The 17,322-nt window shown below is 45.5% G+C and overlaps 2 protein-coding genes across 5 annotated transcripts in view; one reads left to right on the top strand and one right to left on the bottom strand.

Annotated features, from left to right (window-relative positions):
• ST3GAL6 (ST3 beta-galactoside alpha-2,3-sialyltransferase 6) overlaps positions 1-6,923 on the top strand; it is a 42,262-nt gene extending 35,339 nt beyond the window's left edge. For all 3 annotated transcript variants that reach the window (XM_062595783.1, XM_062595792.1, XM_062595801.1), the window contains 2 exons: positions 121-273; positions 2,164-6,923. In XM_062595783.1, coding sequence (XP_062451767.1) covers positions 121-273; positions 2,164-2,244 — 234 coding nt within the window. In that variant the 3' untranslated portion in view covers positions 2,245-6,923. The remainder of the gene's footprint in view (positions 1-120; positions 274-2,163) is intronic.
• Positions 6,924-9,325: 2,402 nt separating this feature from the next.
• COL8A1 (collagen type VIII alpha 1 chain) overlaps positions 9,326-17,322 on the bottom strand; it is a 96,810-nt gene continuing 88,813 nt past the window's right edge. For both annotated transcript variants that reach the window (XM_062595763.1, XM_062595771.1), the window contains exons 4-5: positions 13,535-13,850; positions 9,326-11,662 (exon numbers count right to left, since the gene is read on the bottom strand). In XM_062595763.1, the coding sequence (XP_062451747.1) occupies positions 9,756-11,662; positions 13,535-13,847 (2,220 nt within the window). In that variant the 5' untranslated portion in view covers positions 13,848-13,850 and the 3' untranslated portion in view covers positions 9,326-9,755. The remainder of the gene's footprint in view (positions 11,663-13,534; positions 13,851-17,322) is intronic.

Raw genomic sequence — 17,322 nt, forward strand, 5'->3', positions numbered from 1 at the left:
GCCCCAAAGCCAGGCACTGTAGGAGAGCTAAGCTGCCTGAGTGCCCCTGCTCTTCGCTTTGCCATTTCTGCCAAGCGGATGGTTATTTATGTGTGCATGTTCCTTGTGCTTTTGTTGTAGAAACCCAAACATCCAACAACAGGTCTAATTGCCATTACACTAGCGTTTCACATATGCCATGAAGTTCACCTGGCGGGCTTCAAGTACGACTTCACTGACAGAAACAGTTCTTTGCACTATTATGGCAATGACACAATGTCTCAGATGATGCAGGTAATGTACATTTGTTTATGCTGAGAGGCACGCTTTCGGGGAGAACTTAAGTGGGGAAGTCAACACAATCAGAAGGAAAAATGTAGACTGCAGGTTAGAAAGGTCTGTGGTCTTCTACTGGGATGTGCTGCTCATGGGTTAATACTGATGAGTTTCTTCTACTCTTTTTGTTTTTGAAAAATGTTGATAATATTTGTGCTAGCTGTGGAGGAGCTACCAAGCTGATTTTAACATTAAGTGTTACACCATATTCTACAATGTGTGTATTTCATTTGTCCATTTATATATTCAATTTTGCTTTACCAACATTGTTTTTAAGCTATGTGGCTCTTGTTCATGTAAGCATATTTATTAGCATTATCAGAACATGAATAAACAGTACTTGTATTTGCATTCTCTTCTCCTTTGGCAGCTTCCTGCAGAAGTTTTCATAGTTGCCAAATTTCTTAAAAAAAAAAAAAAAAAAAAAAAAAAAAGAAGGGTAAAGGAAGAAGTGGAAGAGCCCACAAATCTGCAGTTAGGACAAGAACTGAACTTCAGAAATAGGAAAAAAAAAAAAAAAAAAAAAAAAAAAAAAGGCAGCTCTTTGAAGGTAGATGTGGGAGAAGAAAAAAACTTGATTCCAGAAGATAGAAGCCACAGCTCACATGGGGAGGGAGCAGCACAAGGCCTTCTCCCATCCGTGAGGGAAGGGCTCCTGCTTCCTTACAGTCTTTCCTCTATATTCTTTTATGTCTCTGCTCTTGCCTTCAGTTTTGTACTCCCAGCATCTCCATGTGGGCCCTTTATCTCAGTGTGAGCACAATTTTCCCTTCCTTGTGCTGAGACCTGCAGTACAGCCTGTTGGTCCCTTATGGAGTTATTTTCTCTCCTTCCTTTTCGCACAGAGGAGAGATAGGGGCAGTGTCCACAGGAGCCTCTCATGTCTTGCTGATGAATCCTAGATGTCATCTGCTCTGAAATAAACTGAAAATAGTACTGCTCTAGCAGTAAACAAGTATTCATATTCAGGTTCCTCTCTGCAGGTGCTTTTTTTGCAGTATATCCAAAGCTTTAGTAAGGTTAATCACTGGTTGACTAGACATCCATTATATCTTCCTAAAAGACAGAGAATTTTAAAACCTAATCTTCCCCCCCTCCAAAAAAAAGGTAATGAATTCATTAGTATTATTATGTTTTAAATATTGTTTGATGTATGTGTAGTGTTTTAGGCAGTATTTGTGTTGCATCCGTTTTAATTTGTTAGATTCTGTGTAGTAAAATTTTCAGCAAACTTGCCTGAGACACGACTTTTTATGTGGGTTTTTGGCAGGCAGGTTCTTTGCATGCCCTGCAGCCCTCAGTGCATGTCTTAGAGGACAGCTCAGAGAAACCCATTTACCTCAGTGATCTCTTGTATCCAGGATCTTATGTGAGGGGACGTGGAAGATGGGTTGGTTTTGACCCCCTGCACAGAAACTGACTGGCGAGGCACATCTGTTTTACGAATGTCTGATGTGTGCTCTTCAAGAACCTGAAGCCAGCTTTGAGGATTAGCCGTTTTCTGACTCCTGGTGTTGTAAATGTGGTTATGCAACTGCTTCCTGTGAGCACACCTAGGAGCTGGGAGATTTGCTATTCAAGGCCCTTCTGTGAGAGCACGTCTCATCCATTTCTGCCCCTATGGGACTGTCCTCTTCGTTACAGAGTCTAGTCTAGTTTTGAGCAATAGTGTCACCATTTTCCTTGGGAGACTGTACTGCAGCCCATACTTAAAAGTGCCTTTCTCAGAGCCTTCCTACCCTTATATCCTCCAAGTAACACAGGTAATTGGAAGGAAAGCAACAAAATGATGCTTCTGATAATAATTTGAGTTTAACTTTTTTTTCTTATTCCCTTACATTTCTTCAGAATGAATACCATAACATCGATGCTGAACAGAAATTTTTGAAGAAGCTTATAGACAAGAACTTTGTGGTCAATTTGACGTGAAAGCTGAACAAAAAATATGAAGAACAATCACTACTTTCAAGATTTCAACAAATTTTATTTTTTGTATGATAATTTTATTTTTTAAGCACAGTGTAACTGTTTACTGTTTAAAAGGAGCACAGAAACCTCACTAGGCAGAAACTCCTTGTAAGGCTGAGGATAACAGGCTATTGCAAACAGTTACCAGAATTTCTGTGAATCTATTTAATAATGGGAAAAAACCATGAAACTTTTTAGCTAAAAATATCAGGGATGTATGAAAATGTGATGTGCATCATTTATTTATCAGTAAGAACTTTTTCCAAATGGTTACTGCTTTGGAATATCTTCCTTTCTGATGTCGTCCTCCAAAAGAGTTACACTGTCCAAAGACTGAGAAGACTAACGTTTAATTAGTAGATGGATGTAAAGTCTTGAATCTCTTTCTGGTAGTGCAAAAGTGGCTTTAAAAGCGATGACTATAAGCTATTACTGTATGTTGGAGAGTAGGGGGAAATGCAGAGCATATGAGTTTTAGTCTGCCCTGCTCCTGAGGAGAGGTCCTCCGTTGGTCATCCATCTTCAGCAAAGAAGTTGCAGCCTGAACTGGTCTTCCACTCCAAACTGCTGTCTGTGTCAGCCAGAGGTGAAGACCCCCTGTCTGACTTGTGGCAATGTTGATATTGACAATGCTCATGTTGCACCAGCCTATGGAAAAACGTACTCCCTCTCTTGTGTGTCCAATAAATTTTGTAATTGTCAAGTTGATTTATAAAATAGGGAATATGAAGACTGAAGATTTATCTTTATAGCATCTGTGGAGCCGTCACTTCCCCCAAACCACAACAGGAATGTTAGCTGGAGCTGAGAAGTTCACACTTGAATTTAAATTAAGAGATCACATTTGTTGGATTCCTAGATCTCTGAGACAGGATCCAGTGTATCTTTCTGCTCTCTCCTCAAGAATCAAGATATATTTTTCCAAACCAGCACGATCTCATTTTTCAGATGCTGTCATGCATTTCCAGCTTTGAAATGCATCAATGTGAGCAATGAACGTTCCCATTTTTTTGCAGTAGTGTATGCTAGGGAATATCTAAGATGTACAACAGCAGAATTACAGTTTGGCTACTGTTTACCTCTTCTCTGTCTTGACATTTAGGTTTAAAAGATGTGGCTGAACTAAATCACTTAGCAGAGGCAATTTTCTCAGGATTTTAACTGAGATATTCAATGGGACAGTTAAGTTTCTTGTAAAGATTTGTCTCAGGCAAGCTCACTGAATATCTATGTTTAAATAAGCCTGGAAATGTTCTTGACAGCTATCAAAGATGCAATGAACAAGTAACATGCTGTTCTAATACTCTCATAAGGTGTATATGTATTTTTCTTTTTCATTTTTTATGTGGTGGGATTGTTTGAAGATCTTGTGGCTATTTTGATCAATCATCTAGAGAAAGCACAAAGTTGAAGAAAAAATCTTTAAAGTTGGTAGTATAACTTCTCTTTATAATAAAATGATATAGAGAGCTTTAGCATATTTAGGAACAGTGTAAGCAATTGAAAAACGTGTACAGCCTCTAGCAGGTCAGGAGCACAGTCCTATGTCTTTCAGAAGCCAACAACTACAAGAGTGCTGAATGCAACTTGCCTGCTGCAACATTGCTGAGGAATAAGCATTGACAGGACCAAGGGGTCCTTTTACCTTTCCCTATTTCTTTCTTGCAGAGTATGACAGGCATTTAGAAACTTCCTGTAGTTCTCTTCATCTTCCTCTCTAGTTACTTGGCTCTGCTGTTTGGGAATTACTGAGTGCAGTGTGACTTGGAGGGGGAGTTGCAGCTGAAGGAGAGGAGGCTTGTGCAATCATGTGATGTTTTCACCTAGTGACTCCTGAACTTTGGCCAGTTTCAAGCAAATTGGACATATTTGAAATTATGCCAAATGTCAAAAATTGTGGCAAGGGGTGGGTCCCCAGCATGGGGCTGTGTCCTGAGTGCAGCAGCTCTGAGCGTCCTGGCAGCTGGGTGTGTGTCCCTTGAGCATGACCATGTGTCCCTTGGGCATGGCTGCTGCTGCATCAGGGTTGCTTCTCCTTGAGCAGGGGGAAGGCTGTGCAGGGAGTGTTAGGGGGCACCACAGCAGGTGACTGCAGTGGTGAAGTGGAGGAAACCAGAATTTCTTCACAAGGTGACAGAAGGGCTCTGGTTCAGTTTTTCGTGTTTCCTCCCCCACTCCTTTCTTTAAACATCCATTTTCCTGTGGCTTTGAGGAGATCTTTCCTTGCAAATTTGAATATAAATAGCTGTTTCTTCTGCAGAAAACATACATCACTGTCTTGAACTTTACCAGCCTTTATTTCTGGTGATTACATCAGTTATTTAAAAAGGTTCAGATATGATTATACAGGACCAGAATTGCAGTGGTTTAGACAGCTAATGAGTAATTGCATATGACAAGAATACCAAGGTAAGGTTTTCCCCAAAGGCCATAGTGCTGGCAGAGCTGTCTTTACACAGAGGTCCCTGATTGATGTCCCACCAGGCCAAACAGAGGGCTCCAGCTTCCCTCTAGAAACACATGGTCCCTTGCAGGGTTGAGTTCCCCAATGCTCCCCAGTGCTGCAGAACTCACCGCTGCCTATGGCTGCATCAGAGGGTACAGCCGGTTCTGTGTAACGTCGCCCATTAGGTTAACGGGGAGTTTTCGGTTTTGTTTTCTCTCTTAGAGAGCTCTTTAACTTGCCCTGTCCTCACAGCAACTGGTTCTCAGGATGATGGTTCCCTTCGTTTGTCAATCTCATGTCCTTTGCAGAAAGACATGGGTAGCGAGCTGTACTCGTGAAGATGTTCTTTATTCCTCTGCTTTATTTCTTCTCCAGAGATGTTTTTTTTTTTTCCCAATAATCTATTGATTTATTCTCCTGTTGTTTTCCTAGGGAAGTTTTCTGCGTTTTTATTTGCTTGTGCTCTGTTATAGTTAGAATCTTCACAAAATAATCAAGCAAAAAGACGTTGTGACAAACAAGCTGTGCCTCCAAACTCTTTTGACTTATGTTAGTCCTCTTTATTCCTATTTTCACTGCATCAGATTTTTTGGTTTGTAAGGGTTGGGGTTTCCATTTTTGCTTTGTTTTGGGGGGAGGGGGGTGATATTTTTCCAGTGTCTTTAGGATGCTATCTACAAGCTTGTCTCTCTTGGCTACTCCTTTATATTTCTTAAGCTTGCTTATTTTTGATGGAGATACCTATATATCCCCCCTATATCTTCTGATTCTATTGCTGAGTCTGCACACTGAGGCCGGTGGAGCAGTGCAACAGTTGCACAGAGCAACTTTGAGTAACATTTAGACAGACCTGTTCACCTGAGCCTGAGCCAAGAGTTGGTCATAAACTGTAGGGTGTAGCATCTTTTGAAAGTATGGTTTACAGGCTAGTAGGTTTTTTAGCTAACATTTATTTTTTCCTCTGCAAGATGTTTTGATAGGCTTCTGTAAACACCAGTCCTGCTTCATCAGCATCCTCTGCTTCATATGGTCATTTCTGCTATTCTGCCAAGAGAACAGGTATCATTTTTACACTCACTCTGTATAAGCAAGAATAACTAACTATATATACAATAATGTCTGCAGTTCATGGTGTCTGTTTTACCTGAGCACACATTTTCAAAGTCATTTTACAAAACCAAAGATTTACTTTGGGACTCTTATTGAAAAAGCAATAATGCTAATTCCAAATACACTGGTCTTTTCTGAGAGTTAGTTGCTTTTAAAAGACTTTCTCTTTTTCCATTTTCACAGTCCTGAAGGTAAAGTCTCTGCACTGAAACTTGCCTTTAAAAGCTGCTCATTGTTTTGATCACAACTTCAGTAGTGAAGCTGTCGAATTCTGTATTCCAGGATACTGTGAGCTTTGTTTCCATGTCTGGTAACGGCCAACTATGTTAGGTGCCAGGCAGCTCCTATGGATCTTCTGTATCAGCTGTGAAACCAAATGGACTCGTTCCTTCTTCCTCTTTTCCTGTTCTCCAGTAGTCTGCTAAATATCACGTCAGTAGCGTCTTAGAGAGATGCTCCTGTATTTTATCTGCCACTCTCTCCTTCCCAAAACACTGCACCGTCACAAAGACCCAGCTCTAAGTTAGAAAATTTACACTTAAAATCAGCAGGAGAATGTGTATCGACTAAAAGTTCTGATGATCCAGACTTTAGGGTATTTTCCTTTCTTTTGCTGTCCGGAAAGTATTTTATTTCCTCCGCTATGATAATTAAGGGAAGTGCTGAGGTAAGAAAGAGGGCCACAAGTTGTTGCACTAAATGTGAATCTTAGAGTACCTAAAAGATCTCATTAAATCACATTTCCAGTGACTCTGTATTGATGCTAATATGGGATCACAGCTTTGGTGTTTAATAACCAGTGCATGGTACTTCTTGTTTCCTACGCTGTTTTTCTTTTAAAAAAGCCCTCAGAGGTAGTATAATTATCTTAACTTTGAAGTAAAATCTGATTTTAAGAACACATGAGGCTCAACATCTGTTTTCAGTAAAAGTAAACACTTTATTTGCCATTTGTCTTAAGTTTTATATGCCTTTAAAGTGCCAACTGTATTTTGAAGACATTCTTAAAAGTTGTTTTGAGTGAAACTTCGAATGTTACAGATGGAAAGAGATTATTTTCCTTTGAATAAATTGTCGTAAAGATGTTGCCCTCAGGCTTATTTTTGCAAGATAGTTCTGTGTGTGTCCAGGCCCATTATTAGTGCTGTGTGAAGTAAATCCACTTCTGTTAGATGTGTTACCAAGTTTCAGAGCCAACTTTTGCAACGAGTAGGGTAAACAGGCCAGAACAGTCTTCAGTTCAGGTAGATCAAGCTGTACTGGGAATGGAGACATCACTCCAGGCTGAGTAAAAGCAAAGCTGAAATGTATATTTGTGAGTAAAATCAAGAGCATCCTCTTGATAGTAATGTTTTGTGGGTTTTTTAATCTTACCTATCTTACTGGAAATATTCAAGAGAGTGCTAAAAGATTTTTAAAAGAGGAGCTGGCGTGTGATGCAAGACTTTAGATGGGGGCCAAGCAAGAGATGCTACTTGTGATACTTTACTGATTTTTTGTTTTGTTTTTCCTTGCCCTGTAAAAGTGAGATGGAGAGGAGAGAGGAGCTGCTTAGCCACTGGCTTCAGAGAGTCCAAGGCTGATTTGAAAAAATTTGCCAGCACAAGCGGATATTCAATGCATTCATTCTGAGAGTCCAGCAGTTTGGAGGAAGTGTCTGTCTTTGAGGTGAGCTCAGGCGGAGGCGCACCGTGGCTTACAGTCCACAGGTGAGTAGCAGTCTAGATCAGTGACAGATTGGTTACCACTGTGACACCAGCTTCTCGCGATGAGTGAAAAGAGAGAGGAAAAACAGGAAAATCTGTTTTCAAACCATGGGGAAAGCCAGGAACAGGGTGGGCAGCTCCTGGCTCGGGCAGCCAGCAGCGCCCTTGGTCTGGTCGGGTGAGTACACTTAGGACATCTCCGCAGGTGTCTGACCCTTCAGCTCCCCCCACCACATCCTATGGTCCCTTTTAAACTAGCCTTCTCCGTACTGCTGTGCCAGAAGGGTCGCGCAGCGTGGCGCGGTGCCTGCGGGCTGCCTGCAGGGAGCTCCTCGCTTTGCGTGGTCCCCCAAGTCCCCAGCCGCCACCTGCCGCTTATTAATGCAGGGCTAGCACAGTATTTTCCTCGCACAGTGTTAGGGCCAGTTTTGTCAGCAAAGGAGGAGTAATGAGAGTATCCGTTTTCTTTTTTTCCCCCCATATCGGTTTGTTTAACAGATTCAGAGGATCCTTGGGGTCTGATTGTATGAATTCAAGGGGTATTTGAACATTCCTTTTAACCATTCTGTTCAATGAAGAGAGGATTGGTTTTTTTTAAAGATATTTAATAAGATATTTTCTTCAAATCAGTACAAAAATTTTAAATACAAAATTATTTGCTTTCAACGTATCTCATATATTCTGGAAATATTACTGAAGTCACCAATGTCTGGTAAACTGTCCGTTCCTGCCAACATTCCATAAAATTTCTGAGATCAAGCACCACATTATATCACTGGAGTCCTTAGTCAATGTTAGACTGCATTAAACTCTGCATTTAAATAATGGTAATGCCAGTTAAATCCAATTTTAGTTCTGCATGAAAAAACTCTAGTTCGTTTTGAGTCAAAAGCGGTAGCATTAGCTAAGACATTGAGGAAGTGTTGAGTACTTTTTCAGCTAACTTAACTGTGTGATGTGCAGCACTGTACAGGGAAACACAGAAAAATACACTGTTATTTTTAAATTAATCTTAATACTTTTGAAGTGAGATTAGCACCATTGATGAACAGATAGTTCTTGCATAAAAGTAGCTTTCCCCACATAAAGACATGTTTGAGGCCTGCAGATTCTCCTAGACAAACCGGTAACATACAACTACAGATCAGAAATCAGCTTTTTCATGAAATTAAGTTCTTGGGTAAATTTGCATGATTAGTTGCTGATAAAGTTATTGGTTGATCTCAGACAACAAATTAGTTAATTAGCAAATGGCTACTGCTGCTTTGCTGCTCACTGAAGAGTAAACTGACTTAATTTCGACCAAGTTGCAGAATACATATATTCTCCTAAAAGGCAAATAGATTGCAGGTTCTTAGCACAAGTACAGAAATCCAGCCAAATTTATACTACTTTGCTGTATTGCCATATGTTGGCAAAAATGTCTTAATCATGTGGCATAAAGGGAATATGAAACCCTTAGAGGAAAATTTTGTCTCTGATTTACCTCATCTGTTTCAACTGTGTAAGTGCATATGAAGGCTTTCTGAGTGCTATTGCACTCAGAGGTGAGTCCAGTGTCTGCTGGAGCCAATGGCAGTGGTCTGAGCCCAGAAGCTGCTGGAGAAGGCTCTCAGGAATTAGTTATGCTATCAATACTTATTTTCCATGTATTGTTCAGAAGAAAACTGCAGGAATATTTTATATAGAGGGAAGGGAAATAAAGATCTCCAGCCAAGAGAACCTTTGCTTGTCAGGCAGTCCTGCTGTAAAAAAATAACAAATTAAAAAGCCACTCAAATTTTTCTGTATTATTTGAGGCTGACTTGCTCTATTTTAAGTTACTATTTTTATCTTATAAGTATGATCAATGCATCAGTCAAATACACAACAGGAGTGAGTGACGTACACTGATTTGAACCTTAGTACTGTATTATTGTGAATGAAATGAAATAAGCATGGTATCACAGAAATATATAACGTACAGCTAATATGTCCCCATTGGGTACAAAACAACTGTTTATGAACCTGATACACGTCTTTAAATATGTTCACCCCACCATTTTTTTTATAACTAGCTGTGCATAATGTTAAACTTTGTATTTATTCTTTTTGTACAAGACGGTCCAAAACGGTCATTAAATGCATCTTTCATGGTATAAAAGATTGAAGCAGAGAAGAAAGGTTTTGATTCTTTTTTTTTTTTTTTTTTTGGTCTGATTTTTGTTATTTTACATGGGATACAATAAATATCCTGAAAAAGAAGAGTGAACGTATTGCCCGGCATAGAGTCCTGCTGCCTGCTCGGATGGCATTTGAACGTAAACTTTGTCTCCGTGCATGAGCTGAACAACGGCGCTGCCGGAAGCTTGGTCCAGGAAGCCTTTCTTGTACTCGTCGTAGGTGTACATCAGCGGCTCGTTGTTCTTGAACAAGGCCACCCAGACGCTGGCCCCTTTACAGTGAACGTGGTAGGCGAAGTAGTAAATCCCGGGGATCTCGCAGGTGAAGATGCCCGTCTGTGGGTTGTAGTTCTGCCGGCCGTTGTAGAGGAGCTTGTCAAATTTCACGGGCACGCCGACCCGCGGGAAGGGCGTGAGGAGCTCCGCAGTGAAGGCGGGCATCTCGTAGACCACGCCGCCGTTCTTGCCCTTCTTGCCGGCGTAGCCGTAGGGCGGTTTCACGCCCTCGACCCCGGGCCCCACCTCGGGCAGGTACTGTCCGACGGCCGGCGGCGTGGGTGGGATGACGACGGGAGGTCCGGGGGGCCCGGGGGGCCCGGGAGGTCCCTGGAGGCCGGGCTGCCCGGGGGGACCGAGCGCGCCGGGCTTTCCCGGGGGGCCCTGCAGCCCCGCCACGCCGGGCTTGCCCACGCCGGGGAAGCCTGGGGGGCCAGGCAGGCCGGGTTCACCCTTGGCCCCTGGCAGCCCCGGTGGGCCAATGGGACCGCTGGGGCCTGCAATGCCTGGGATCCCCGAGGGACCCTGCAGCCCCTGGGCACCGGGGAGCCCCGGCTCACCCTTGGGCCCCACAAGCCCCGGGACACCTGGGACACCCGGCAAGCCTTTGTGACCAGCTTCGCCCTTGGGCCCTATGGGGCCTGGCAGCCCCCGAAGCCCGGGGGGCCCTACTTCCCCAGGAAAACCTGGCTTTCCTGGGAACCCCTGCAGGCCTGGTTCCCCCTTGGGGCCAACAGGCCCTTGCGGCCCCACTGCTCCGCCTTCTCCTTTGGGGCCTGGGAAGCCGACAGCACCCGGGGGGCCCATGACTCCTGGCAGTCCGGGCTGTCCCGGCTCCCCCGGGGGCCCCCCCATGCCTGGTGGCCCTGCATGTCCCTTCTCTCCCTTAGGCCCCAGGGGGCCGGGCAGGCCACCCATGCCGCGGTCGCCTTTAGGCCCGGGGAAGCCAGGCTTCCCAACGCCGGGGAGGCCGGGGGGCCCTGGTAAGCCCGGCAATCCTTGCTCTCCTTTGCCACCCGGGAAGCCAGGTTGGCCAGGGATGCCGTCCTGGCCTGGCTTGCCAACCCCTGGCAGGCCTGGGGGGCCCTGGATCCCTGGCACCCCCGGGGGCCCTGGTAGGCCCTGCTCCCCTGGGGGGCCTGGTTTACCCAGTGGTCCCTGGGGGCCTGGAAACCCAACCATTCCCGGCTTCCCGACCCCCGGCAGCCCTACCGGGCCTGGAGGACCAGGTAATCCGGGTGGACCTTTTAAACCAGGTAAACCTGGAATCCCAACACCTTTTTCTCCTTTTGGCCCTGGGATGCCAGGGGCTCCCGGGGGCCCTTTCATCCCAGGCTCACCTTTTGGTCCTGGTTGTCCTGGTAGTCCTGGAGCACCTGCTTTTCCTATGCCAGGAAGTCCGTGAGGTCCCGGCGGTCCTTGGGGCCCCGGTATTCCCATGGGCCCAACCTCTCCCTTCGGTCCCATCTCCCCTCTCTGCCCCGGGGGCCCCATGACTCCTGGCTTCCCAGGCATGCCAGGCAAACCTGGCTTCCCAATCCCAGGATATCCCTGTGGACCTGGTTTTCCTTTGGCTCCTGGCACTCCATGACCTGGTAATCCTGGTGGCCCTGGTGGCCCTCTTGGTCCAGGCTCACCAGGGGGACCTTGCTCGCCTCTCAAACTGAGTACAGGCATTTCTGTGTTGGGGAAGAAAAGAGAGAAAAAAGTGTGTGAGGGGAGACAAAAGGTTATTGTAATCTCATCTTTTAAAAAAATACAAAGGCGGCTTTGAATTGAATGTGCTCATTGTGGTACCTCTTGGTGTTGTGGAAGCTGGGAAGGTAGAGCTGGCCTGCAGCTTACTGCTTGATGTTTCAGATTAAAAGGATCATCTTACTGTTTTGCATACCCCCCCCAAATTTACATGCATATTTTTGTTGCCATGAAATAATTATTTTGCTTAGTTTCTGTGGTATAAAGCTTTTTTTTTTTTTTTTTTTTTTTTTTTTACTGCCATTTTCCACAGGCCAGTTTTCAAGACAGCTTCTAGTAAGCGATGAAATGCAAAACCAACCAACCAAAAAAAAAAAAAAAAAAGAAAAACACAAAACTGAAACTGAACTTAGGGGCATTCTGCTTTTTGTCCCATATTAGTATAAGCTAATCTACTTTTAAAATTGTGGAAGGACAAGGAAGCTGTTTAATGCTCTCCTGTTACATGAGGAGTTCTGGCATAAAAGTGCTGTTGCTGAAGGAGCTTATGTTAGCCTGATCCATTAAATAAGGTTTTATCAGCGAGAAGTTTGTATGCAGGTGTGACTGCATTTTCACCAAGGCTTTAGTTCACACAAAAATGCTGGTGAAAAACAGCATTACTAAGCTACCAAATTTTTTTATCTTAGCCATGACTAGTAAGAGCTAGAGCTGCCTCTAAAACGCTTCACAAAATACGCTGATTGTCCAAAACCACACTTCTACTTGCGCATGTGAACATTTAGTATTTTGGGTCAGGGTGAGGGAGCTGCTGCTTTGGAGTGGTTGCGTTGGGGGTTAGCTGGTTGCCTTTCAAAGTGCAGATTTTTGCGTTGCGTGGAAAGCCTGGTTCTCCCTGCTCTAAAATGGAGGAAGAAGTAAGAAATATGGAGTTTGAGAGAAGAGGACAACTGTGGTTTCAGAATTAACTGTTCTTTGCGAGGCAGCCACCTCCTTTCCCTGCCCATTTTGTGTTTTATGCACATTGAAAACCCTCCTTTGCTTGCAGGATGGGCGGATTTGACTACAGCAAGTCGTGTTTGTTCAGAACCACCAAAAATAGGCCTTGAATTCTTCCGTTTCCCACTGAGGCCAGTGAAGACTGTGGTTACTTCAAACCCTTAAAAAGGCAAAAAGTTAACCAGCATGCCCAAAGTCACGGAGAAGCTCACTGTCCCTGCCAGGATTTTAGGGTAGTGAGAATTCCTGGTTGTCCTTTGTATTTTGGACATTTTTTTTGTTGTTTTCTTAAAGATTCTAATAATTTTTAAAGCACCTTTACTGAATACTGAAAATATTTGTACAGGCAGGCTTGTGCAGTAATACCCTGTACGTACAATGCCTCAATTACTCCCATACGTAACCTACGGAAAGCCAGCTTCCAACGAAGAGGAACACTTCTGTGTTTCTGCCTGCAAACCTGTAAGTCATAGAGTCTGGACAAAACTGTAATATTTCTATAAACTCCAAGCTAAAGTCTCGAGGTTCTTAGGTCTTATTTCGTGTCTGGTTGCTGCAGTGACAGTGGCCAGCGCTCGCAGCCAGGCTCTCACCCGTCTGCCTGGGACATCATTTGCCTTGCCAGAAGGGTATTCGACAGTTGGGAGGATTTCTGAGGTTTCTCCTAGCCCCAGGCGAGCACCTGAAAAATCCTCCCTCTGCTCCTCAGGCACTTGGTCAGCCCTCTGAGCAGCTTGGTGCTTCAACAGGCCAGCAGCGGCCCTGATCCCCACTGCTTATTTACCCGGGGCAAACGGTGTGGCGGGAGATAGATGCGCGTGAGCATGCAGGGTTGGCACTGGCCGTGCCAAGCCTACCTTTTTCTTTCTTTGGAGCCATGTCCTTGCCGAGCAGAGGCATCTGTGGGACCTCCTTCATGTACTGAGGCAGATGGGGATACTCCTTCCCATACTGCATGTGTGGCACTTCCTTGCCCATGTGCTGCATTGGGATGCCTTCTTTGCCCAGCGGCATATGAGGTACTTGTTGTCCGAGGGCTTGGTACTGGGGCACCTGGGGTGGCAGCTGCTTGATCCCATAATAGACACCGCCCTGAATGGATCTCACTAGCTCCAAGTAAATGGTGACAGCCACCGCCAGCAGCTGCACAGGGACTAGCAGCACAGCCATGACCTGCAAAAAAAACCACACCATCACCCATAGTTGGTAGAAAAGGTTTTTGCACTGTGCATTTCCCACAGTGACCAGTGTGGCCTCATATTCTGCAGGAAGGTGTTTCTGAAACTCTGCAAGCTCTCTCTGGTTTATACATTATTTTTGTGGCTATCCATCCTGTAGGCAGACCAGCATCTATATTGTAGACTCTTACTCAGATACTACTGTTACTACAAAGGTCTTTATGCATATTTAGCTCTATATTAAACCTGGTTCCTCTTCTATCTGTTGCCACCCTCATAGGTTGTTTCCACTGTGCTGCGTGCCTTGGTAAAAATAAGAGCTGTGGTGCGGAAATTGGGCGTGGGGGGCTGGAAATCAAGAGTAATCTGGGCTGGGCTGCTTGGGGCACACTGGAAGGAGTGGGAAGGAAATGAGCCCTCACAAGCTGCGTGCCTTAGCAGCATGAGCAGCAACATTCAGGCAGTAGAGAAGAGCTGATCATGTCGACCCTTACCTACTCGTTTCTGAATTTCTGACTCCTGCCTTGCTGAGAGCTCAGGGCTCTCTTAGAGCCCTTGCGGTACACTGTTTGCCACCTCGGGAAGACACCCCTGCGTTGCTTATGCCCAGCTGCAAGCCTGCAGCAGGGTTCCTGGTACGGTTTCCCCCCACAGGACCCACTGCCTCCCACCCCCAGCTGCAGTTTGCTGCACTCTCGATGGTGTCGGTACAGTGGCACATGGTTTGTGGAGCCCGGCAGCGAGCTCCTGCACAGGGGGAGAGTGTTTAGAGGCATGTGGAGAACTCTTAAATGCTTTTGCCCAAGAAAAATAAATTATCAAACCCACTTCTGCAGTGCTTTCCCTAGCAAGGAACGCTTAGTTTCTGCAGCTTAGATTTGTGTCGTGGCTGCAGAACAGGCAGGGCTCTGAGGGTCACACACTTCTTGCCGGTACTCCTAAACTATACTTGTTACAGCATTCGGTCAGAAAAATAGGGCCACCTAGGAGCCATCTAGTCCCTCACTGCCACCTGGTAAAATCAGCTAATCCAAGGTTTCTTGTTAGATGTTCACTTAGGTCTCCTCTACTGCAGGATCTGTCCTTTCCCCAGACAGTTTTCCAGAGCTTCACCAGCCCTATTGCTACAACAGGGCCCCTTTTCGTTCTCTTCCCTATCGTGATTCACAGAATCACAGAATTGGTAAGGTCGGAAGGGACCACTAGAGATCACCTAGTCCACCCCCCCCCTCCCCACTCATGCTAGGGTCACCTAGAGCATGTTAGCCAGGGCCTTGAGTATCTCCAGAGAAGGAGACTCCACAACCTCTCTGGGCAACCTCAAGTTCAAGACTTCTTGTCCCAGTTAGTCTTTGCTTTGCTTTCCGCATTATTGGCATGGCAGGTGAACAGAAGATCAACAACTGGGAACAGCCTGAACAAGTGCAGATTTGGGGGCAGCCTGAAGTAGTGGCAGCCTCTCTGTGTGTGACAGTTTGATCATCTCGCAGTTTGCCCCACTACATAGTGTAGTGGTCAAGCCATGCTCTTTCAAAATGCACAAGTCTGATGCCATTCATCACCATCATCAACCCCCCCCCCCCCCCCCCCCCCCGCTTTCTGCCCTTTAAAGATGTTTTAAGTCCAAGCTGCACACCTGGTGTAAGCCCCCCCCCCCCCTTCTCTGGCAGAGCTTTGCCAAATGGCTCATCAGGAGGTGACCCCAGCAGCCTGCTGAGCACAGGCTTAAGGAGTGCTCATCCTGCCCCGAGGATACGTTTATTGTCCCATCCTTCCACAGGGAGGGCACAGCTGATGGTAACATGCAGGGGATGAAAAAGCCTGTTAGTCTCTGACAGAGTAGAGTATATTTGGCCTCCTGCTCCCTCTGTCTTGTTGTCAGTGCTTTTGGAGATATCTTTTGTAATCTGCTTTCTCCCCTATCCTACTATGGCTGAGGCCAGTCCTGGCATAAACCCACCTGCCTGTAGGGCTGGCAGCAGTCCTGGGTATGCAGCCGAGCTTTACCTGCCTAATGGCTGCTGCCGTGGTGGGCCAACCTCCTCCACCTCCTCCTAACTTGGGGGTGCAGCAGGACTGGGACTAGTGGGGCAGGCAGAGAGCCTGGGGGCAGAAGGGCCTGAAGCTTGGGGTGCTTGTGGACAGCAGTGGCACCCCTGCGGCGGTTGGAGGTGGCAGTGGGCATTGCTCTCCTGGTAGAGACTCCAGCAGCACTGCCTTAGAGGAGTATGTGGGCAACATGGGAGAGGTAGGTGGTATTTGAGGAAGGAGGTGTAGTTATGGAGGAGGGGGCAGCAACCACCCTCTTCGACACTGTGGTGCCTGGTGTACGTGCACCTGGTAGCAGAGGGTGGAAAGAGGCCACAGAGCAGCGGCAAAACTTGCTGAGCTGAGGAAGTGAGTCAGTGGCGTTTCAGGAATCGAACCCAGGGTTGGTGATTCACATTTTCCCTGCCAACCACTGTACGGTTTGGCTCAAATACTGGGAGTTTTGCTGCTGAGTCTCACAGAGAAATCTTTTCTCTGCCTGTTTTCTGCTGTCCCTTAGCTCACTATCTGGATAGCACCGTTAGCTTTATTTAGATTTTCTTCTTGTATTTTAGTCACGTTTTCCAGTCATTTTGCCTTAACGAAGCTTTCGGTGAAATGCTTGCTCTTCTCTTTAAAGTCTTTTGCCTTTGTTTTGCTCTATGAAATCTATTTCATCTCTCAACAGAAATCAGTGTGTGATCATTGCTGAAGGTGTAAATGGATGCTAAATTAAAATTGTCTAGGAAGCCGTGATTGTTATATTTTCCTATCTTTGCCTTTCGAAAAGCTTTTTCCTCCTCCAATAGATGCTGTAGCACCGCTGTTGTTCTTAAAATAACCAGAAGGTGGCAGATCGGTTAATGTTCTCAATAACGATCCTAAATCGCTGCAGAAACTAGACGAAAGATGAAATGTTGTTGCAACAGCAAAGAAGCTGAAATACTAGGGAATGAACACTAGGTGGAGTGTATGTTACACGAGTGAATTTCTGCAGTTTGGCTCCCAGGAACTGCAAGGTGTCGGGTGTAACTAGCTGCCATGTGGCAAAGAAAAAGAGAGCCCAGCTACAGAGGAACTTATAAGTGTAGATAAAACCTGAGCTCGGTTGCTCATCCTTGTTCAGAGATGAAGCACTTAAGTGCTTCATCTCCATGGAGTTTAATGAGTCTTCTAGCACAGAGCCAAATGTTTTAGAGCCTCTCAATAAGGGCCCTAGAATGGGAGTATTTTGGCTTAAAACTCAACAGCAATAGCTTGCAAGAGCAAAGGGTCTGTGGCTCAGCTGATAGGTGATAACCTGTTATCTCGGTGTAGCTGCATCTTCCTTAGTTTCAGGCTGTCCCTTCTCTCTCTTCTGTCAGCCCTTCCCTCCCTTGCCTTACCATAACTAGTAACTGGCCCCATCTCTGACTGTCTGTACTCGGATAGGGTAACGC

This window comes from Rhea pennata, chromosome 1 (genome assembly GCF_028389875.1).
Source record: "Rhea pennata isolate bPtePen1 chromosome 1, bPtePen1.pri, whole genome shotgun sequence".
NCBI lineage: Eukaryota > Metazoa > Chordata > Aves > Rheiformes > Rheidae > Rhea > Rhea pennata.